The 22,406-nt window shown below is 48.1% G+C and overlaps 1 protein-coding gene and 1 long non-coding RNA gene across 6 annotated transcripts in view; one reads left to right on the top strand and one right to left on the bottom strand.

Moving 5' to 3' along the window:
- Window positions 1-22,406, bottom strand: part of PLXDC1 (plexin domain containing 1) — an 82,517-nt gene that overhangs the window by 5,305 nt on the left and 54,806 nt on the right. Inside the window, exons 12-15 of the mRNA XM_055576011.1 lie at window positions 17,819-17,854; window positions 14,882-15,042; window positions 11,840-13,545; window positions 9,864-9,945 (exon numbers count right to left, since the gene is read on the bottom strand). Of these exons, the coding sequence (XP_055431986.1) occupies window positions 13,426-13,545; window positions 14,882-15,042; window positions 17,819-17,854 (317 nt within the window). The 3' untranslated portion in view covers window positions 9,864-9,945; window positions 11,840-13,425. The remainder of the gene's footprint in view (window positions 1-9,863; window positions 9,946-11,839; window positions 13,546-14,881; window positions 15,043-17,818; window positions 17,855-22,406) is intronic.
- LOC129649047 (uncharacterized) lies at window positions 1,282-18,962 on the top strand. 5 transcript variants are annotated; one of them, XR_008712941.1, is made up of 5 exons: window positions 6,506-6,618; window positions 10,185-10,292; window positions 11,412-11,885; window positions 17,521-17,765; window positions 18,645-18,962. It is a non-coding gene; the product is annotated as an uncharacterized LOC129649047 (long non-coding RNA). The 5 variants fall into 5 exon arrangements; XR_008712945.1 differs by lacking the exons at window positions 17,521-17,765; window positions 18,645-18,962 and adding an exon at window positions 12,563-12,691 and having other exon boundaries at window positions 6,510-6,618; XR_008712944.1 differs by lacking the exons at window positions 6,506-6,618; window positions 17,521-17,765; window positions 18,645-18,962 and adding an exon at window positions 1,282-1,320 and having other exon boundaries at window positions 11,412-11,846.

The following is a 22,406-nucleotide window of genomic DNA, read 5'->3' as shown; positions in this document are numbered from 1 at the left end:
ATTTTTAAAAATCGAGAGTTCAGATTGAATCAGCTACATTTTAAGTTCTCAGTAGTCACATGTAGCTAGTGGCTATCATACTGAACAGTGCAACTCCAAGTCTTCCATCTGGGGGTTCTCCTGATGGCTCAGTATAAAGAATATGTCTGCCAATGCAGGAGACATGGGTTCCATCCCTGGTCTGGGAAGGTCCCTCGTCCCGTGGACCAACTACACCCACAATTCAGCTCAGTTCAGTTCAGTCACTCAGTTGTGTCCAACTCTTTGAGGCCCCATGGACTGCAGCACACCAGGCTTCCCTGTCCATCACCAACTCCCAGAGCTTGTTCAAACTCGTGTCCATTGAGTCAATGATGCCATCCAACCATCTCATCCTCTGTCGTCCCCTTCAATCTTGCCCAGCATCAGGGTCTTTTCCAGTGAGTCAGTTCTTTGCATCAGGTGGCCAAAGGATTGGAGCTTCAGCTTCAACATCAGTCCTTCCAATGAATATTCAGGATTGACTTCCTTTAGGATTGACTGATTTGATCTCCTTGCAGTCTGAGGGACTCTCAAGAGTCTTCTCCAACACCACAGTTCAAAAGTATCAGTTCGTCCATGTTCAGCTTTCTTTATGGTCCCACTTTCACATCCATACATGACTACTGGAAAAACCACAGCTTTGACTATATGGACCTTTTATTGGCAAAGTGATGTCTCTGTTTTTTAATATGCTGCCTAGGTTGGTCATAGCTTTTCTTCCAAGGAGCAAGCATCTTTTAATTTCTTGGCTGCAACTATAGAGCCTGTGCTCTAGAGCCCATGAGCCGCAACTGCTGAGCCCACGTGCCACAACAGGAAAAGCCACTGCAATGAGAAACCCGTGCACCGCAATTAGAGAATAGCCCCTGTTCACCGCAACTAGAGAAAAGTCTGAGCAATGAAGACCCAGGACAGCCAAATAAAATAGAAATGAATATTTAAAGAATTATTTTAAATCTTCCGTCTTATTTCTCCTTTGAGCTACTGTAACTCTCAGAGTTTAGTCTGCTTACCAATTTGAAAGAAAGTGAAAGTCGCTCAGTCGTGTCCAACTCTTTGCGACCCCATGGACTATACAATCCATGGAGTTCTCCAGGCCAGAATACTGGAGTAGGTAGCCCTTCCCTTCTCCAGGGAATCTTCCCAACCCAGGGATCAAACCCAGGTGTCCCGCATTGCAGGCGGATTCTTTACCAACTGAGCCACCAGGGAAGCTTACCAATTTAGGCCATAAATACAAATTAGATTGTATTGTTTTCTGTCTTGAAGCATCTCATCTTCTCTCTGATGGACTCTACAGTGAGTACCATGAAGGCAACTAGCTCCTGTATTCTCTTTCTCTTTTTTTTTTTTTGTAGGGGGTGATATGCCACGAAGCTTGCAGGCTCTTAGTTCCCCAACTAGGGTATAATTTGGGCTCTGGTGGTGAGAGTACTGAGTCCTAACCACTGGACTGCCAAGGAACTCCCTATATTTTGTATTTCTAAACTCCTGTTTTACTGGGCTCAGGTTGATGCCTAAAAAGTGCACTTTGATTGGTATCCTTAGGAATTCAACAGTAAGTGAAGTCACTGGCTTCTTTTCTACTTTCTGGCCGAAATGCCTAAGAGATGCTTAGTATTGCCTGGACCATGAATGATACTCCATAAACATTAGCTGTCATTGGTAAATTATTAATGGTGGAGGTGAAGCTCTAATGTGGTTTTCCTTTCAGAGGCAGTGGGACCTGGGAAAATCATTCAGTGTTCTGAGCTTCGGTTTCTTTTATCCTTAGTAGGAGATGCGGGTTTCCACCCTGCCAATCTCAAGGGAGAACTACGATGCTCAGATGAGATACCATACTGAGAAAGAGTTTTGAGAGCCCAGAAGGTCTGTCAATATCACCTATGATTATACTAGTACTGAACTCGGCATCTTGCTTGGTGTTGGGCTGGGAGTAAGGACAGGATCAGATTTCCCTGGTGGCTCAGACGGTAACGCGTCTGCCTACACGCGGGGCACCCGGGTTCGATCCCTGGGTGGGGAAGATCCTCTGGAGAAGGAAAGGGCAACCCATTCCAGTACTGTTGCCTGGAAAAGGCCATGGACGGAGGAGCCTGGTAGGCCACAGTCCATGGGGTCGCAAAGAGTCTGACACAACTGAGTGACTTCGCTTCAAGGACAGGATCGGGGTTCAGATGGTCCTCGAGGCATATGACTTGAACGAGTGAAAGTATTTTGAAAGCTGTAAAGCCCTAAGGGAGCTTTTTATTATGAGTGAGCGTGGAGGCAGGAGAGGGAGCCCCCTTTATGCCAAACTGGTGAGGAGCTTTGTTTTACTAGAGCATAGGGAAATACAAGTGCTGTGAGAGCCGCATTCATTTAGGTTCTTGTAATTGCAGGTTGTCAGATCTACAGCCTGTAAAGAAGGAACACATGGAACTAACAGAAAGCACTGTGGTAGATATTTCTTTAACTATCAGCTCCAAGTAAAAGAACCAGGAGAAACCTTAGAAAAGGCTCATGGGAGCTTTTATGCTTCTCTGAGCCCTGAGAGGCATAACGACTCCCTCAAAGGGACTTTTCAATAAATCTTCATAAACACAGGAAAGGGGATATTCCTTTGTAGCCTTTTGGTGTTTAACTCTGATCCCCTAGGGCCATGAACCCTTCCATGCCTCCCACTCTGCTTGGGTGTTTCTACCGCAAAAAGCGATTTTACCCAGAAATTGAGAATCAGATTACAAAGACCGGGCCTGGAAGGAGTTTGTTCCAGAAACGCCTCTGGCACTTTGCTCTGCATTTTGTGTTCTTTTCTAGTGCAGCGGGCTGCCTGTGAGTCCTGTACTTGGGTGCAGAGGACTGAGAGCTTATTTGTGCCTTTTCTCCCAAGTAACCAGAAACTGGCAGACTCAGCCCTGGGTCCTATATGAGTGGGAAGTGCTTCTGTGTCCAATGACCTGTTGTCCTGATTCTGGGATTGCCGGGGACTTCGACATCTCCCCTCATGAAGGAGAGGAAGCTAGTAATCAGAGGAATGAGGATTCTAAATTTGGGTTTTCTGGTTGTTCTGTGGACCTGAAGGAGAGCCACATCTGGGCTTATCTTGGCCTCACTTTGAAAAAACACTAAAGGCTTTTCACTCTTTTCCATCAAAATATCCATGATTTCCTAGTGAGGAAGAGTTTCTGGTTAAGAGGAATTCCTCTCCTTCTACATGCATCTTTTTTACAAATATGCAAAGTATTTGCACTTATTGCAAATAAGTGCAAATATGCACTTATTGTGGGTGCTTTATTAGTTAAATGTTTTTAAAAAGAAATTGCAACAATTAATCTGATTTACGTTGAAAAGGAAATAGAAAAGCTAAAAAAGAAAAGAAAAGGAGATGGAAAAGCCAGCCCAGTGCCTCATCCAGTCTACTTAAAAAAAAGTCAGCCTTGAGTACTGAGACCTTCCTTCAAAATTATTCACTGAGGGAAGTTTCTAAGGTTTGATTTCTGCAATATTCCTTTCTCATATTCCCCTTTTTCCCTTAAAGGACATGAAAATGAGCTTTTGAATATAATTATAGAAAGCTTAGAATGACGAGTTTCAATGCCTGTTTCCTTGAAAGAAACCAGAGCCACCTTGTTACATGGGTGTCTGTTGATGTCTGTCCCCATCTCCGGGGAAAGTGGGAGGCAGTCTGAGATGGATGCTTTCTGAGCAGATTAACCAGCAGAGCATTTCTTTCTGTAGCAGTGATGCTCAGACATACAGACAGCAAGAAGCACCAGAAAATCCATCCACTGCCCTGGATAATAGGTGGTGTTGCATTCAGTAACTAACAAGTGAAAAAGAAGCCAAGACTTTTGGAGCATTGAGTGCTATGCTTGGCTCCAAACACTGAAATGTTTAACCCTCACAAAGCCTGAGGAGGCAGGTGCTATTTTACATATATATATATATATATATATGTTGTTCAGTCAGTAAGTCATGTCCTACTCTCTGCAACCCTGTGGACTGCAGCATGCCAGGCTTCCCTGTCCTTTGCTGTCTCCCAGAGTTTGCGCAAATTCATGTCCTTTGGGTCGGTGATTCTATGAAACCATCTCATCCTCTAGGGGCTTCCCTCATAGCTCAATTGGTAAAGAATATGCCTGCAATGCAGGAGACCCCAGTTTGATTCCTGGGTCAGGAAGATCCCCTGGAGAAGGGGTAGGCTACCCACTCCAGTATTCTTGGGCTTCCCTTGTGGCTCAACTGGTAAAGAATCCACCTGCAATGCGGGAAACCTGGGTTTGATCCCTGGGTTGGGAAGATCTTCTGGAGAAGGGGAAGGCTACCCACTCCAGTATTCTGGCCTGGAGAATTTCATGGACTATAGTCACATGGTCACAAAGAGCTGGACATGACTGAGTGACTTTCACTTTCATTTTCATCTCATCCTCTGCCACCCTCTTCTCCTTTTGCCTTCAATCTTTCCCAATATCAGAGTCTTCATGGACCAGAGCCTTGTCATGGCAAAGGGGTTTATGTAAATTAATGAAGCCTCATAAGGCATGCTGTACAGGGCCACCCAAGACAGATAGGTCATAGTGAAGAGTTCTGACAAAATGCAGCCCCCTGGAGAAGGAAATGGCAATTCATTCCAGTATTCTTGCCTGGGAAATCCCATGGACAGAGGAGCCTGGTGGGTTATAGTCCGTAGGGTTGCAAAAGTCAGGCACAACTTAGCAACTAAACCACCAAGAGGCTCTTTAGTTCCTCTTCACTCTGCCATTAGAGTGGTATCATCTGCGTATCTGAGGTTGTTGATATTTCTCCCAGCAGTCTTGATTCCAGCTTGGGATTCATCCAGCCTGACATTTCACATGATGTACTCTGCATAGAAGTTAAATAAACAGGGTGACAATATACAGTCTTGTCCTACTCCTTTCCCAATTTTGAACCAGTTAGTTGTTCCATGTAAGGTTCTAACTGTTGCTTCTTGACCCACATACAGGTTTCTCAGAAGACAGGTAAGGTGGTCTGCTCTAAATATATATATGTATTTATTAATTTGGCTTCACTGAGTCTTAGTTGTGGCATGTGGGATCTTCAGTCTTCACTGTGGCACATGGGACACTTTTTTTAGTTGTGGAGTGCAGGATATTTTGTTGAGGCACGTGGGATCCAGTTCCCTGCTGCTGCTGCCACTAAGTCACTTCAGTCGTGTCCGACTCTGTGCGACCCCATAGACGGGAGCCAGGGATCAAACCTGGGCCTCCTACGCTGGGAGCATAGAGTCTCATCCATGGGACCACCAGGGAAGTCCATGGTGCTGCTCTTTTCATCTCTTCCATTTAACCAAAGCAGCAGGTATGCAGGGACATTGAGCAACTTTGTGAGGTCACAGAGGTGGTATGTGGCATCACCAGGATTCAGCTCAGGCCTGGTAGCATCAGAGCCACTTAGCCTCCACACATGCTGGAGAACCAGCAGGGGCAGCTCTCTCACTTCCTGTGTGGTCTTGGGTGTGACTCTTGACTTTCCTGAAGCTTCAGTTTTCCATCTATGAAACTCAGGGATTGAGGGACTGGACAAGAGAGTCATTTTTACAATCTGGGCTCTTACAAATGAGAAAACATCAGGTAAGAGTCTCTTAGATGTGTGGCCCAAGGATGGGAAGGGCACCCCAAGAGGGTTCATTTCTACAGGGCAAAAGACTAGCCACCCTGTCTGTGGGGTCTCAGAGATTTAAAACTTCCACTTGAAACTAGGCAATGGTGCTTCTTGTCACCCAATTTCACTTTCTGGCTGGGAAATGAGTCTTCTGTGGAGGACAGGGTCCACGGTGCCTTTGATAGAGGATGGGTCAAGGTGTTAAGGGTAGGAGAGTGGGCGTACCTTGGCCTCAGGAACCAAAGCTGAGGGCCAAAGGCCAACTGACTTCTAGTTACCCTTGCCAAGTTCTAGATAGCTTGCCTGAGTGACCTCACTGGTGACCCTGAGCAAATTCCCTCATGCTCTGACCCTCAGGGGCCTCCTAGGTAAAGTAGATATAGCAGTAGCATTGGCCCATAGGTGATGATACAAATAACTCTCATAAAACCCTGCCTGGAACACAGTACTGAGCAAACGTGAGATGTCACCTGTGTGATCATCATCTCAAAAGTAAATAGATCAGGGTCTTGGTAAGTAAGCTTTGCTTATGCCTGGTTTTGTTGGGTTGGTTCCTCCTTCACAGTGAGGGAGGGCTGAGTGCTTGTCTCTGGAGGCAGAAGGAATTGTGAGCACAGAGGGCTTGGGGAGAAGAGCTCTGTATGGTCGGGCTACTCAAGATGGCCATTCTCTTGCTCTCTGCACATCTTCTGCCCGACCAGTGTCTGCTTCACCTCTATCTTACCCACACAACTGACCTTTCTATGTGCTTGCCCCTGGCCCTAGCGAGTCATCATTCTTGTCAAAGGGGCAATGAGGAGCATGTCCCACTACTGGTTTCTGTGGTAACTAATGAGCCCACCTGATATCAATCCCCTTATAACTGGTAAACTCCCCTTCCCCTTGGGAAGTAGTGAAGCGTACCACCATGTCCTGCCCACTGCCATCTGCTGCACACAGTAGGGTGTCACCCCAGGACCTTGCTTCAGACATGTAAGCTCCCCATTCATGAAACCATTGATAACTCTGATGCTGACTCTGGGCTCTTTCTCCGGTCTTGAAGTTGGGCAGCACAGGTCTCGGAGGCCTGTGGAGTACAACCCAACAAGCCCCATGGAACACAGAGGGGTGTCTGCAGCTCTGGAGGTGGGAGCGAAGCTGGGGCTGGCTGCTCTTTTGAACTTGAGGGGGCGAGCTTGGAATTATTAATACATACCATTCCTTGGGGGTGGGGGCAGTAAGAACAAAAGATCACTACTAGACCCTTGCCTCCACTGTGCCTGAGTTAGTTGAGAGCAGCAAAACTCTGCATTCAAAATGGGGTCTAGGCGACTTCCCTGGTGGTCATTGGCTAAGACTCAGTGCTCCCATTGCAGGGCCCCTGGGTTCAATCCCTGGTCAGGGAACTAGATCCTACATTCACAACTAAAGATCCTACATGCCACAACTAAGACCTGGTCAGTCAAATAAATAAATAAAAATTTAAAAATAAAAACTTAAAAAAAACCAAATGGGGTCTAAACTGAGAGATGGCAAGATGGATCAATGGAAGAGAGATGGGATCTGTTATTTTTTAAGGCTTTTCAGACTTCTCGCCACTGGTTACGGTGAGTCTTATACCTTTTGGATACCCCATGTGGTACAGTCACTTTCTGAGTAGAAAAATGTGAAAAGGAAAGACTGAAGCTGGAAAGGAAGTTTCTCACCCAAGACTGGGAATGTATGATGAGATTTTATTGGCCTACATTCAGAAGTTTCTTTGTGCTTTTAGCTTTGTGGAAAACTGGGTATGATTCAGCCATCTCTAGGGACCAAATGTAAAAATGTTTTATGAACATCAGAAAAACCATCCCCTGAAGAATTTCTTTGGTGTCAGCAGTTAGAGTAAGGATTCTCTTTCCCCTCCCATTTCCCTTCTCTCCAGCCCCATGGGGACAGTGAAGTAATCAATTGTCTTCCATTCAAAAAAATAAGCCCCAGGGCAGGCCTTGTGTTCTGTAAAACTTTAAGGACAGTTTTTCCAAATCTTCCTGAGGGAGTGTTACTGGAGTGGGGGATCCGGATGAGGAGACAAGAACAGTGAGTCTTGGACTGCGTAAATAAATAGCTGATAAGCTCACAGTTTTAGGAGATAAGAGTGCATGTCCTTGTTCTTCATCTTTTTAAGACTCTTATAAGCCTAGGACGGTTCTGTTTATCTTTATTTATGTGTTTATTTGGCTGCTCCAAGTCTTAGTTGTGGCATCTGGGACCTTTGGTTACAGCATGTGGGATCTAGTTCCCTGACCAGGGATCGAACCCCGGCCCCCCTGTATTGACAGCACAGAGTCTTAACCACTGGACCACCAGGGAAGTCCCTGCTCCCCAATTAAACTGTGGCCACATAGCTCTGGCACTGTCCCACCCTAGAGGAACAACCCTAGGTGGTAAACCCAAAGTCCTGGGTTTGGGAATTCTCTCAACTACTGGGTGACCTTGGGCAGGCCACTTAATGATGCCTGGCACACAGTAGGTGCTTAATAAGTATGGAGAGAATGAGTAAATAAACAAGGAAACCACCTGAGTCTCAATTTCCTCATCTGAGAGATGGGGAAATAATGCCTCCGCAACAGGCTGTGATCATGTCAGTAAAATTGCTTCCTAGAAATGCTTCTCAAATGTTCATGCATTTCACCTGAGTCACCTGAGCAGCTGGTCAATTGCAGATTCTGACTCAGTAGGTCTAGGGTGGGTAGGCCTGAATTCTGCATTACCAGCTAACCCCCAGGGGATGCCTGTATGGCCCACATTTTAATGCTTTACAGGTGCTTGAGATTGTTACCATCTCCTCAACCAATGGGTTCAGGATAGACTCCAAGGATAGACTAACCACTGTCCCAGTGGGTTCTTGATCGAGTGGTTTCCCGGGACACAGGACTCTCAGTGTTAAAGTCAGAAAGTCTCAGGCAAAGTAGAACAAGTTGGTCACTTTATTAAGGATAATGGAAACCAAAGGGATGCTTCCATTCAAGCTGCTTGTGAATTGGAAAGAACAAAACCGGATGAGTGTATTTGCTAAGGAGAGGAAAACATCCTCTCCTTAGATCAGTTAGTCCTCCCACTTCTTATTTTGCAGAGGCCCAGGGAAGTTGGGTGACTTGGCCAACAACACACAGCTTCTCAGGGGTGGGGCAGGGGCCAAAGCTCCCACCTTCTGAAGCACTGTGGAGTAACCCAGGGCTTTCTCATCAATCCACATCGCCTTCTCCAATACACTCCTCTTTATTTGGCAAACACAGCATGCTTATTTATAAGCTGGCTTGTTTGGAGCCTGAAATTTGGCATAGCTGAGTTTGGCTGTGAGGAGTTCAAATTTTTCCTCTTTCTGTTTTGATTTGCTTAACCATGTTTTGTGAGCAAACTCGAGAAGTAATAAAAACACGGCGAAGCTGCTAAGGCGGTTCAAATGCAAAATCTCCAGAAATGTGGCAGCATCAACTTAGCAGATTTATTTTCTGTCTCTAGATAGTAGATTAGAAACCCCCGTAGTTTACTTCCAGGGACTTACAAACCTCTAATAAATAAATAGCTAGAATCTCTTTCCAGGCTGTTTCTCTTTGAGGTGGGACAGGAGTTTGGGAAGAACACGACTGCTTGGCAGATTGCTGGAGGCTCTTCCTATGCTCCTTAGGGTAGGTCCTCAGAGAAGGAGGCAGTCATCAGGACTTAGGGCTGTGTGGTGACTTGCAGAATGTCATTCAAAATCTTTTGCACTTAATTTTGCACATGGCAGAAGTTATAAAAGAATGTTGCCTTTTATTATTAACACTGGGAATCTGTGCAAAGAATTCTCAAGCTAAATATGTGAATAGATTGCATTTAAAACAGGTAGGCTTCCCAGGTAGAGCCAGTGGTAATGAATCCATTTGTCAGTGCAGGAGATGTGGGCTTGATCCCTGGGTTGGGAAGATATCCTAGAGGGGGAAATGGTAACCCACTCCAGTAGCCTTGCCTGGGAAATCTCACGAACAGAGGAGCCTGGCGAGTTGCAGTCTATGGGGTCCCAAAGAGTCAGATGTGACTGAGCACACGCGCGCACACACACACACACACACACACACGGTGCCCTCATATCCCAAATCCTTTGAATTGTGCTTTAAGCTCAGGTGTCTTTTTGTTTCGAGGGGGGCACCTGGGGGAGGGGAGAATGGGAGATGGTGAGAAACAGAGAGAGAGGCTGATTTGATTTGTGACTTTACCTGATATGGGGGGTCTGGATGTGGCTCCTGATCAGTGCCTTGTGCAAATCTGCTCCAGCACCCAGAGAAGACAGTCTCAGCTCTATAAGTGAACAGCTCAAGTGAATACTCTGCTTTTCACATAGTGTGGTTGACTGAGCTTTTCCCACTGTCTTAGCACATCAAGCTACAGGCTGAGCACGGCTATAAGCTGCATCCAACGTTTCTAGCAATTTTACATATATGTATGTGTGTGTTTGTATAAATATATATACATACACGGGGGCTCCATTACACAGGAGAGTCCTGGCAAAACACAAGTTAAAAAAATTGTTTCCATAGGCCCATCGAGAACCTCTAACAGTGACAAAAGGGCATTTTCAACCTCAGGCTCTAGGCTGAGACTTGAAGACATGAAGAGGCAGTCTCCAGAGTCAGGGGCCTGCTGAGGTGAGTGGGTGGTGACAGCTGATTGAGGCAGGAGGGAGATGGTGTCCAGCTTGGAAACCCCATCTGCTCCACCTGGGGCATTCCCGGGTACTGGAATTGCTGGCTGGGCTTATATGCATTAATGTTCTAGAATCAAAAACCCCCAAGGACCTTATTGGACAAATCCACAAATGTAAGGGCGGCTGATTACAGGGGAATTAAGTTGTGCTCACACCCTGATCCAGGGATTCCCCCCTCATACTTGGCCTCTGCATTTTTCTTCTCTTTTTCTTTCTTTTTCTTTTGTGGCTTGTGAGATTTTAGTTCCCTGACCGGCCACCTCAGTGGAAGCAGAATCCTAACCTCTGGACTGTTATCAGATTTCCTTCTCATTCTCTTGTTGGCTCTCTTAAGAGTTCTGATGTAAAACAGAGCCTCCCAGAGAGCTTCTGATTTCTGGGTACCACACGGGCAGCTGTTTCACGGGGTTGAAGCTTTCTGTCACAGTGATGAGCTTTCATGGACCCATCCAACCCCTCTCCAGTGGGCTCACTGTGAGGATCCCCAAAGGCACCATGTAGGGAAGGATCTGCTGAGCACCTGCTCTCTTGGGTGATTTGTCTGCCTGTGGGTCAGAGAGGCCTGGAAGTCTGCAAGCTATCTGTGGTTGATGGTGCGCAAAAGTACTCCTTTGCTGGTTGACCATGAAACTGCTATGTCTCTTTCTGGTCATTCACTCTGCAGCTACCCAGTGAACCCCCTCTAAATCTTGGAGTTAAACTCTCGGGTCTGAGAGATGCTTGATCTCGTGAGAGAGCCTAAGGACAGGTGAGAACCAGCATTAATTCTGTGAGCTGCTGGCTGTTTCTTGGGAGTGCTTTGTTTTGACTTGAGGCGCTCTGAATGGCCAGGGACCTCTCTGAATGACACGTCTTTAGTTCTTTTTTTGCTGTTAACAAACCAGGCTACCTGCTGACAAATAGCTCCACTGCCTTCACCACTGTCATCCCGGGGGCCAGCGAGGCTTGCTCTGACTGGCCCGAGGTATCTCGTGCTTTCTCTCTCCACCTGCAGTGTTTCTAGTAGAGGCCTCAGCATATCACTGCCCATTTTTTCATCCTCAGTCTTCTTTCCCTTCAGGAATCATCATGATCGGAAGAGCCCCCGTTAGGAAGAAGCGTGCTGGAGTTTGGGAGTGGGACCTGTGATGCTGTGCGCTGCATCTTGTCACAGCTGGAGCTCCCTTACTGGCTGTTTTAGACACAAAAAGGTCACAGATTCTCTGCTGGTCAGCCAAGGACAAAAATCACCCTCCTGCCAGCCAGCAGTGCTGGGATCCCTGAGTATTTCAGTGCCTGGCTGTGATTCTCTCATTAGGAGGGCTCTGTTTCATACCTTCAGAAGCTTAAAAAGAACTCTTTTCTCTTTGTTGCATTATCTTTTTACTTTCTCAAATTTGGATACAATTTCTCAAAATCATAGCTCTTCCTTGCCTGGCTTATGAAGGATACCTATGGAAAGCAGAGGTCCAGCATGTTTCCCACGCCAATGGTTATTAGCATACTCACCAAGGATAAACCATGGAGCATCTGCAAGACCATCAGTCCAGTGTTGGTATGTGCCTGGTTATTTGCAGACTCCCTAACCCCCCCTTCAAGAGGCTTTGTACATAAGCTTCTTTCTTTGGCAGTATCTGGTGATATGCATAAATGGACATGACTGAGGATGGTGGAGGGCTTCCCAGGTGGCTCAGCGGTAAAGAATCTGCCTCCCAATGCAGGACACATGAGTTTGCTCCCTGGGTTGGGAAGATCCCCTGGAGAAGGAAATGGCAACCCACTCTAGTATTCTTGCCTGGGAAATTCCATGGACTCAGGAGCCTGGCGGGCTACAGTCCATGGGGTCACACACAGTCTGACACAGCTTAGTGATTAAACAACAACAAAGGACAGTGGAGACTGTGATTTACTGTTTATTTGCTGCTGATATATTTTTTTTTTTTTTACTTTGAATGAGGGTGAACTATAGGTTTTCATTTGAAATGCTTTTGAGAAGCAACACCAACTCATCTCTGGGACAGAACTCAAAACCAGATTGGGTTTGGGAGTCTAAACTCTCTGCCCCAAGAATTTCTGGCAGATATAAAGTCCTTCCTTCCTGCACCAGCTTCCTCTGTCCCAGTTGTTCTAGAGGTTTTGCTTTTCAACAGAATCCAACTGAAGTTCCCTGTTGGGTATGTTTCAAGAAGCTTCTCCCCACCTTATTTCTCTTTAATGGCTATACAATTCCAGCTCAGAGGAGGCAAAGTATTGATCAGGCAGGCCCTGCCTTTGGAGGTACTGACTGGCACTGATGGAAGACCAGGCCAGTGAAGACAATGGACACCCAACCGTGCCGCTGGAATGAAGAGCCCACCTGGTAGATGTGGCCGTGCACAGCACGGCTCACCTGGTGGGCTGGGCTGCCATTGGATAAAGCCCGTGACATGGGCCACACACATGTTCAATGCAGAAACTAACTGATTCTCAGCAGATAGGGCAAGTTGGGGGAGTGAAGCCTAAAAATGCAATCTGCCCGCAAGTTCTCTCTCCTCTCCTTTGGCTTGCTTCGGATGCCAGCATGCCAATCAGCATCTTGCCGAAAGCGCTGGGAGCAGCCATACCTGTGTGTGACATTTGGTGAGAACTCCTTCTCCAGACTTCTAGACCACAGAAGCTGGGGCAAAATACGCTGAATCCATAGCCATGAGGACCCGCTCTTGAGTCTATGGACCCTGGAATGTGGCGGCCACAATCGAGAGCTTGGTTCTCTTTGTCATACACAGGGGCATTAGGTGATGGGAGCAGGGCATCTGTCCATCTCCAGGTGGGAAGGGACCTCTGAGGCAGCTCCAGAGTAGACCACTGAGAGACTCAGAAGGGGAGACCCCTGGCACTGGTGATTGCTACTGGTAATTGTGGCTTTTCTGCCCCTGCTTCAATATCTGGGGTGTGATGGCCAAACTGTAGTGCTGGCACCGCAGACCACGGGCTCGTTTTCCCAGCCAGGGTGTGTTCAGAGGCCAAGAAAAGTCATTTCTCTGCTTTGCTTTGACTCGTGTGTTTTGAGGTCCCTGGGTCTTCCTTTGTACCCTTCCAAGGGAGACCTGGCGCTCTCAGCACTGCTCCGCCTCCACGAAGCCCTCCTTCTCATGCCCTGAGGGCTCAACCTCTGTGTAGGTGGAGTGGCTGGGGTGGTTGCGGAACTTCATGGCCGGCCAGTGGTGAGGTCTCCGCTGCAGGGGCACAGACGCAGAGTGAGTGGGGGGCGATACCACCCACTGGGGACCCTCCCCACCCTCTCCCCTTCACCCAGGGGGACAGCTCTGAGCACTTTTCAAGGGCTCTTGGGGACTACTGTGTGTGAGCCAGGTGAAGTGTAGACCCCCTCTGCAGAAGGCTCCCGGCTGTGATCCTCGGCGCATTGAGAAACCCGCTGGGAGCCCCAGGAGTTGGGAAGGAGGTTATCTGATGCTTTGCCATGTGGACTGCACGACACAAGGTGAAAAACTCAGCAATACACAGAGTGGAGCCCTAAGACTTCAGAAAGTGAGGAAATGGGTAAGAGATGGAATGATCTGGGAGGTTCTGGAAATGCCAAGATAACCCTCTAGACAGGACAGGTCCTGCATCAGAGGTGGGGAGCTGAAGAAAATACAGATTCCCAGGTCTCAGGCCTTCCTGTCTGCATCCCTGTGGCTGGGGATCTGCAGGTTCCCTAGGTGAAACCAGGTAGGTCTTAGCCTTGGCAGGTCTTAGTGTTAACCTACCAATGACTGGTTAGAATTTGTAAGAAACAGGTGGCATTGAACCAGAGGGGAGGGAACCACCCAGGCCTCTGGATGATGAGGTCAAGGGGCGTGTGACCCACATGGAGGATTGTGGACCTAGAGGCCACCCTGCTGTGGGATTCAGAGAGCTGGTCAGTCACCACAGGTGGGGGGTGGGCAGGTGCTCCTGAGCTCTGCTGCTCACAGTGAAGGAGCCCAGGCCTTACTTCCCATGCTGCATGTCAGGCTGGCTCTTCTGAATTCTGAGATGTTCAAAACTGCAGCATCCTCAACGAAAGCTCCCAGACAGAGCGACTCTTATGATTACTGAGGCCTGTCAAATCTAATCAAAAACGCACACAGCAGGCCAAGAGGCAAAGACCTCAGTTTCATTATGGCTTTGGCTAATCCCCAGGCCTTGGAATTTGGGTGTGAGAAACCATAAATCACTGGGGATGGTCACATAACCACTCAAGGGCATGTGAGGCATCTGTGGTTTTCTCTCCTTCCTCTGGGGATGGTCACTGTTCTGATTCCACAAATGGTGGAGCCAAAGCAGAGGCCATGCGCCAGGACAAGCAGGCCAGAGGAGTCCTGAGGGCCAGGCCCTGGGGGTTAGGGACTCAGAGAGCGCCTGCTAGTGGGAGGTATGCCCGGATGGAATCGATGAAGCCCCTCAAGTGGAAACAGGAGCCTGGTGTGAGGTGGGTGAGGGATGAAATGAGGAGAGATAGGGACTGAATGGCTGGGGAATGCTGACCCAGATGGGGATGGCAGAGGGGTGGCCCCACCCCGCACGGACCTCGATGAAGAAGAGGGCAGCGTTGGAGGTGGGGTGGCCATTGATGTAGATCCCAGCCAGGATGATGGAAGCCACCAGGAGGACGGCCAGCACAATGCCCACGATGGTGCCCAGGTGCACAGGGGACCCCGTCGTCTTGGGGGCCAGGTTGTTCTGAAGGCCTGTGAAGAGACCATTAGGTCAGGGGATTGAGGAAGGGGGGCCCGTGGAGTCCTGGGTTCTGACAAAATCCCAGAGATGAAGGCCGACAGAACCTTCAGATCTACTCATCAAATACATGAAGGGGTGGGTCGGGTGGAACTATAATGAGGGTGACATTAACTTTGTTCTTAGCACAATTCAGGCGGTTTTCCAAAATCACTTAAAGTTGCCCACATGTCTCCTAGGGATCATAAAATCTCTCTCTAATACCCATCCCATATAGGTCCTTTTAAGGAGTTCGCAAAGGGCATGTGATGGTTGAAAGATCTGATGGTTGTGGGGTCTGGAGTCTGGCTGTCTGGTTTCAAATGCAGACTCTGCTACTTACTGGCTGTGTAATCTTGGGCATCTTATTTAACTTCTGTGTGTCTCGGTCATCATTTCTGTAGAACAGGATAATGATAACTACCCAATAGGATTACAGTGAGGATTAAAATGAAATAATTCATGTTAACTGCTGAGGAGCACAGCCAGTCTCTGGGACAACTTCAGTAAGTGTAGCTATTATGAGAGCCAAATGACCACATTTTTACCTGTCACTGTCCACTACCAGACTGTGACCTCCTGGAGGGCAGAGACAGTGTCTTCTTCACCTCAGTGTCCTCAACTCTTAGAAAAATGGCAGACCCATCAGAGGAACTCAATAAAAGAAATGAACTAGGTCCTCTAAGGGCTAATAAGCCAGCAAACACCCTCTGAGAACATTGCAAGCATTTGAAATACAGTCCAAGGAGAAGGCTGAGTATTTTCCATAGACTATGGAGCTGGAAGCACATCCAGCCCAACCCTTTCTCGTACAGCTGAAGGAATGGAAATACAGAGAGGTAAAGGGATTAGTCCAAGGACACAGTCAGTGCCAGTCACTAAGAAGCCTCAGTTCGGTTCATTCGCTCAGTCATGCCCAACTCTTTGTGACCCCATGGACTACAGCACACCAGGCTGTCTATCACCAACTCCTGGAACTTGCTCAGACTCATGTTCATCGAGTCAGTGATGCTAAGAAGCCTAGTTCGCTAATATTACCTGTGGTGGCTTTTTGCTGCTTCTCTTTATCCTAAAAGGATGTGGGGCTAATGACATAGAGAAGACGGAGCAGCACGAGAGCAACAGAAATATTGAAGTCTGTTTTCACTGGTGGGTGTGATGGGAATCAACAAGGGGTGGGATTTTTAATAAAATGTTGCATACATCCGAAGTCATTGTGTTCCCCATCCCCTTTTCTCTGCAAGAGAAAAAAAGCTTAGGAGAGAAATGACGCGGGGGCATTGCCAGGGTATCTGCCAAGAACTGGAGGAGTGTAGAGGACACACCCTGAGCTGGCCTCTCCTGACCTGGCCATCAGCCTGCAGCCTTCAGTGACCCTGATGATCTGAGGGCAGGGCGTGGGCTGACGAGCACACGATGTGGAATAAGGGGGATGCACGTGGCTCAGAGCCCCCTGCCTCCCCTCAGCCCAATGGACACAGATGCACTCTCACACCTGGTGCCCACAGAGGAGCAATGGCTCCACCTCTGTGGGGAGAAACCATCTAGCTGTGCTAACAGTCCCTCCTCTCCTGCTGGAGCCCGGTTAACAGTCTCCCAGCCCCTGGAGCTGGAAGGCTCTTCCATGTCCCCTTTGTGGTAGTTGCAGCAAGGGCTTAAGCTGGCTCTGGGAAAAGGCCAGGGGAGATGGCCGCCCTCGCCCCCACATCACCAGAGAGGAGATTATCCCCCCAGGCAGTCCTGGGATCAGGGTCCCTACCTTCTTAAGCTGTGTAAAATTGTGGTGGACAAGTTTTGTGTCCTCTCTGCCAACCCACGTTGGGAATTAAAGGCAACTTTATTAGGGCAAACACTGATCAAAGCCGCCTGCCCTGGCCAGACCCCATAGTGCCCACGTGGATGAGTTATCTTAAACTGGAGGTTCCGGTAAGGAACGTGGAACTAACAAGCTACCACCAATTGGAAGAATTCGGGAAAAGTCAAAAGGAAAGAGGAGACTCCAGTTCATGCACCCTACCAACCTCCCAGAATCCTGGCTGGAATCCATCTTGGCTGATGCGCATTACACCAGGAAGGACCCTGAGGCAGAATGACTGGCCAGAGACAACCCAGAAACTAACACCATCGCCAAAAACCAGAGACCGAAAAGCACATGGCAGAGCAGTCCTCCTGAGTTCCCTTATCCTGCTGCTCTTCACCCGGGCTCCCCTTCCCAGTAAAATCTCTTACTTTGTCAGCCCATGTGTCTCCACGGACAATTCATTTCAGAGTGTTAGTCAAGAGCTCACTCTCGGGCCTGGAAGGGGTCCCCCTTCCTGCAACAACTTTAACGAGAGAATCTACTCTCCACCCATCATTGGTTGGGAGGCCCCTTGAGGACAGAGGCCAGGGCCATAGGTCCATGGCCGTGCCTGCCCCAGCTCAGCCTCTCCTCTGCCTCTCACTCCTTTCAGGGCAGTGAATACTCAAGAGCACCGTGGTCAGAAGAACTGCAGGAGGTTCCCGCCCGAGATGAGAAATGTCTAGATGTAGATTTGCTTTTTCAGCCTTGGGAATGTGTGCCCAGAAGCTCCCACCCACGTTCCGCACCTTCCCACTGAGCAGGAGGTTGGAGAAGCCCAGGCTGCTGCTGTTTCCCCCTCCCCCACTCAGGGAGTAAAAGCAAAGAGGCCAGGTGAAGGCTGCACCCTCTTAGGGGGTGAGTCCAAGAGGCAGTGTGTGATGAAGAGGGGCAGGTGTCTCTGTACTCACCATCTCCTCCTGCGTAGGGATTCACCTTGGTGTCATCTTCAAACGGAAAGGAGAGAAGGTGCAAGGTTAGCAGAATCACAATGGCCTTTGTCCCGTTAGGACTGGATGAGACTTTAGGGAGGTTCAGTTCAGCCCTTCATTCTGAAGGCTAGGAAACTGAAGCCCAGAGATGGGAGGTGACTTGCTCAAAGTCACATAGCAGTCCAAAGGTCAAAGGCCACAGACAAGCCAACTTTTCCCAGTGTTCATTCGTTCAACAAATACTTATTGAGTGATTGCTGGGAGTTGAGCCCAGGGAGTAAGTACTGTGGATAGATGTGATCTCTGCCCTCAGGGAGGTCATGGGGTGGGGGTGGGGGGCGGGGAATAGAGGGACAATGAAAACTGTCCACACAAAGGCGGTCAAGAAGGCAGGATGAGATATGGGGCTGAGACAGAGTCCCAGATAGGCGGTAGGGCAAAGGCTGGAGTCAGCAAGAACTTGGCCAGTAGAGACATAAAAAGCAGTTCAGTGCAGCCGGAGGGCAGACAGGCTGTGAGTAGGGGGTGATGAGAGTGGGTGAGGCTGGGGGTGGGGGCGGACAGCGGCCTGGAAAGCCAAATTCGGGGCCTTTCACAGTATCCTAGGGGGCAGCAGGAAAGGGAGGAAGGATTTGAGGTGGGGTGTGTGTGAGTCACGAGATCAAATCTGCTTGAAGACCCCCAGGGTACAATGCGGGAGACAGATTTCCAGGCCAACACACTCCCTCTACACCTCAATGAGTGTACCCTGCAGCCTCCTAAATAAGTTCCAATGGTTGACCCTTCCTGTGGTTCTTCCCCACAGATTCCTGTGGGGAAAGGACAGCAAAAATTCCACTTCAGGAGAATATTCTAGATGACTAGATATCACTGCTTCAAGCATCAAACATTAAACGAATGGAACCTTCCACAATGTAGGACCTGCAACCTGCTCTGCGTCCCTTCTCCCCCTACACCATCCTCCTCATTCAAAGGGGAGCTTCCACTGTCCCTTTCAATTACAGATGTTCAAGACCCTTGGCAATTTGTCCCAGGCGTCTCTTCTCCTGTCACTTGGGTCAATAGCACTTGTTACAGTGGGTGTAACAAGCTATGCAAGGCTCTCCAGACCTCGGGGTCTTCTCAGATCTCTGAATCGCTGCATATTCTCTTCCTCCTACAGGACATGCCCTTCCTCCCCTTCACCACTCCTCTTTCAAAAGTCCCACTCCTGAAATGCCTCTTGCAGGGCTGAGGCTAGGGTGACACAAGTGAAACAGGGTCTGATTCTGGTTTTTTTTTTAATTTTTTTGATATTTTGTTCACCATGGAATTCTTGGCATTACTTTTGATTTTTGAAAATATTGCATGAAAAGATTATTTCTCTTAATTATTGCTTTTGTGTGTGTGTGTGTGTGTGTGTGTGTGTATGCCTCCTTAACTTTTATATCTGCGCTGAGTGTGTCACTTACCTCAGCCTAGTCCTGATCCCAGCCCTGTCACTTCCCAGAGGATAGTTGGGTGTGTCCCCCCCTGTGTCCCATGGCATTTGATCTGTTTCTGGAGCATCTTGGGTTCCCTTGTTTCCATAGACTATGAGCCTCTCAGCAACCAACTGTTTTACGCTCCCAGTACCTGAATATAACACCCTGTTCTGCTATGCATGTCCAATAAATCTTCAAATATCAAAAAATCCCACTAGATAGTAGAAGAACAAACCATAAGAAAATTTAAAAATAGTACCCCATAGAGGAAAGAGGCTTCCCTGGTGGCTCAGATGGTAAAGAATCTGCCTGAAAAGGAGACCCTGGTTCAATCCCTGGGTTGGGAAGATCCCCTGGAAAAGGGAATGGCAACCCACTCCTCTTTCCTCCAGTATTCTTGCCTGGGAAATCCCATGGACAGACGAGCCTGGCAGGCTACAGCTCATGGGGTCACAAAGAGTTGGACACGACTAAGCAACTAACACTTTCACTTCACTTTCACAGGGAAAAGGGAGAATAAAATGGAGGAAGAAAACGAGAAACTAAGCTTCTTTGGATATAGTTGCTTTTGTAGATTTGACTTTGGAATCATTTAACTGTTTATCATGTATTGTCATCGTTGTTCAGTTGCTAAGTCGTGTCCGACTCTTTGCGACCCCATGGACTGCAGCACGTCATGCCTCCCTGTCCCTCACTATCTCCTGGAGGTTGCCCAAGTTCAAGTCCATTGAGTCAGTGAGGCTATTCAGTGATGCTAATTTCATCCTCTGCTGCTCTCTTCTCCTTTTGCCTTCAATCTTTCCCAGCATCAGGGTCTTTTCCAATGAGTTGACTGTTCGCATCAGGTAAGTTAAATTCAGAAAGTAAAGAATCTGCCTGATAATGCAGCAGACGGGTTTGATCTATGGTCTGGGAAGATGCCCCTGGCTGTGGAGCAACTAAGCCTGTGAACCACAACTACTGAGCCTTCACTCCAGAGCCCAGGAGCCACAACTACTAAGCCCATGTGCTGCAACTTCACGAAGCCCACCTTCTGGGGTCAGGGCTCTGCAGCAAGAGAGGCCGTCACGAGAAGCTGCGACCAGAGAAAAGCCTGTGCAGCAACGAAGGCCCAGCATGGTCAAAAATACATGAACAAAATTATAGAAACCCCTAAAAATTCAAAGTAAAACAAAACAGAGAATTGTTGACTTATAACAGAAAAATACGTTTTCTTCAGGAATTACAATACACAAGGTATTTATATATGCCTCTGAATCTGTTTTTTTACTACAAGTTAAAAATGATGATTACCTGCAAGTGACCAAAGTAATCCTAAACATGATTGGGCAAATTAACTTGATTTTTTGAATCAACTTGTTTTGAATCTAGACCATTGGAAATACACTGTAGCCCAAGCCACATGTAGTCTTGATAGACAAATAGACACCTGCAGCCAGTCCCTCCCACGAGACGACTAAAGGTGACCACGCTGTGCCCACGGCAGCTTTTCTTCCCCTCACTGAGGGCTGGTTCCCAGATGCTGCCTTGCTAAGGGTCCATGGAATGCAAACTGGTTCCCTAATTAACGGATTGTGGTCCGGGCCCATGAAAACCCACAGAGTGAAGAAATGTGTGTGATGTCTACTGAATGAGTGGTCATTTCCTGTGGTTAGCAGTCACTTCTTGCTGCTACCAACATGTTCTGTTCAGCTGCTCATCAGATGAGTCCTTAGACTGCACAGATATTCCGGGTCAGTGCCTGTCTATCCTTACGATAAAATGCATCGATTTTGTGGCAGCTGCTTACCACTCTGAGATCATTCTGGTTCATTTAAGTGGGTGGCATTTAAGCAAGTAAGTAACTTAAAATCCAGCTCCCACACTTCCTGCTTCCCTGGCCCTTTCTGCTTTTCTGGCTGGCTGAGGAGAGAAGGGGTCCATGACCCTTCAGCAGTCGCTCCCACTAACTTCTCTGCTCTCCATCCCTGCCCTGACCAGCTGGGTCCCCCTGGCTGAAGTGCTGTATCCCCTTCATTCACAGCATCTTCCTGGACCCTGAGCTAGCCTCTACCCCCAGCATGTCATCTCCCTGTGTAGGCTGTAATAACACAGGCAGGGGGTGACTTGTCCCTCCAGACACCTTGAGAGTTTGTTGTGGGGACAAGTCCTTGTCACATTTTTTTCCTATAAAGGCAACTTGCTAATCTTTGCCACCTCCTCCAGGACTGGAAGGCCATAAAGCCATAATTGTCCTTACTCTAATTAATGCTTCCCATGTGGATTACATAGCAAACAGGAGGGACACATTCCTGGGCTGACAGGAGACACACATGTGATAAAACTGATCGCCGGGACACATTGTATAGGGACAGACACATGTGTGTCACCTTTCCCTGCCTGACCTGGACCCTGGTGACCAGAACATGCCCCAAGAGCTCCCTTTTTGTGGTTCAGATCAGATCAGATCACTCAGTCGTGTCTGACTCTTTGCAACTCCATGAATCGCAGCACGCCAGGCCTCCCTGTCCATCACCAACTCCCAGAGTTCACTGAGACTCATGCCATCGAGTCAGTGATGCCATCCAGCCATCTCATCCTCTGTCGTCCCCTTCTCCTCCTGCCCCGAATCCCTCCCAGCATCAGAGTCTTTTCCAATGAGTCAACTCTTCGCATCAGGTGGCCAAAGTACTGGAGTTTCAGCTTTAGCATCATTCCTTCCAAAGAAATCCCAGGGCTGATCTCCTTCAGAATGGACTGGTTGGATCTCCTTGCAGTCCAAAGGACTCTCAAGAGTCTTCTCCAACACCACAGTTCAAAAGCATCAATTCTTTGGCGCTCAGCCTTCTTCACAGTCCAACTTCTCACATCCATACATGGCCACAGGAAAAACCATAGCCTTGACTAGATGAACCTTTGTGGGAAAGTAATGTCTCTGCTTTTGAATATGCTATCTAGGTTGGTCATAACTTTTCTTCCAAGGAGTAAGCGTCTTTTAATTTCATGGCTGCAGTCACCATCTGTAGTGATTTTGGAGCCCAGAAAAATAAAGTCTGACACTGTTTCCACTGTTTCCCCATCTATTTCCCATGAATGATGGGACCGGATGCCATTATCTTCGTTTT

Source organism: Bubalus kerabau, chromosome 4, assembly GCF_029407905.1.
Source record: "Bubalus kerabau isolate K-KA32 ecotype Philippines breed swamp buffalo chromosome 4, PCC_UOA_SB_1v2, whole genome shotgun sequence".
In the NCBI taxonomy this organism is placed as follows: Eukaryota; Metazoa; Chordata; class Mammalia; order Artiodactyla; family Bovidae; genus Bubalus; species Bubalus kerabau.
Note: the sequence above shows the minus strand (reverse complement) of the source record. Positions and strands in the feature narration are given on the sequence as shown.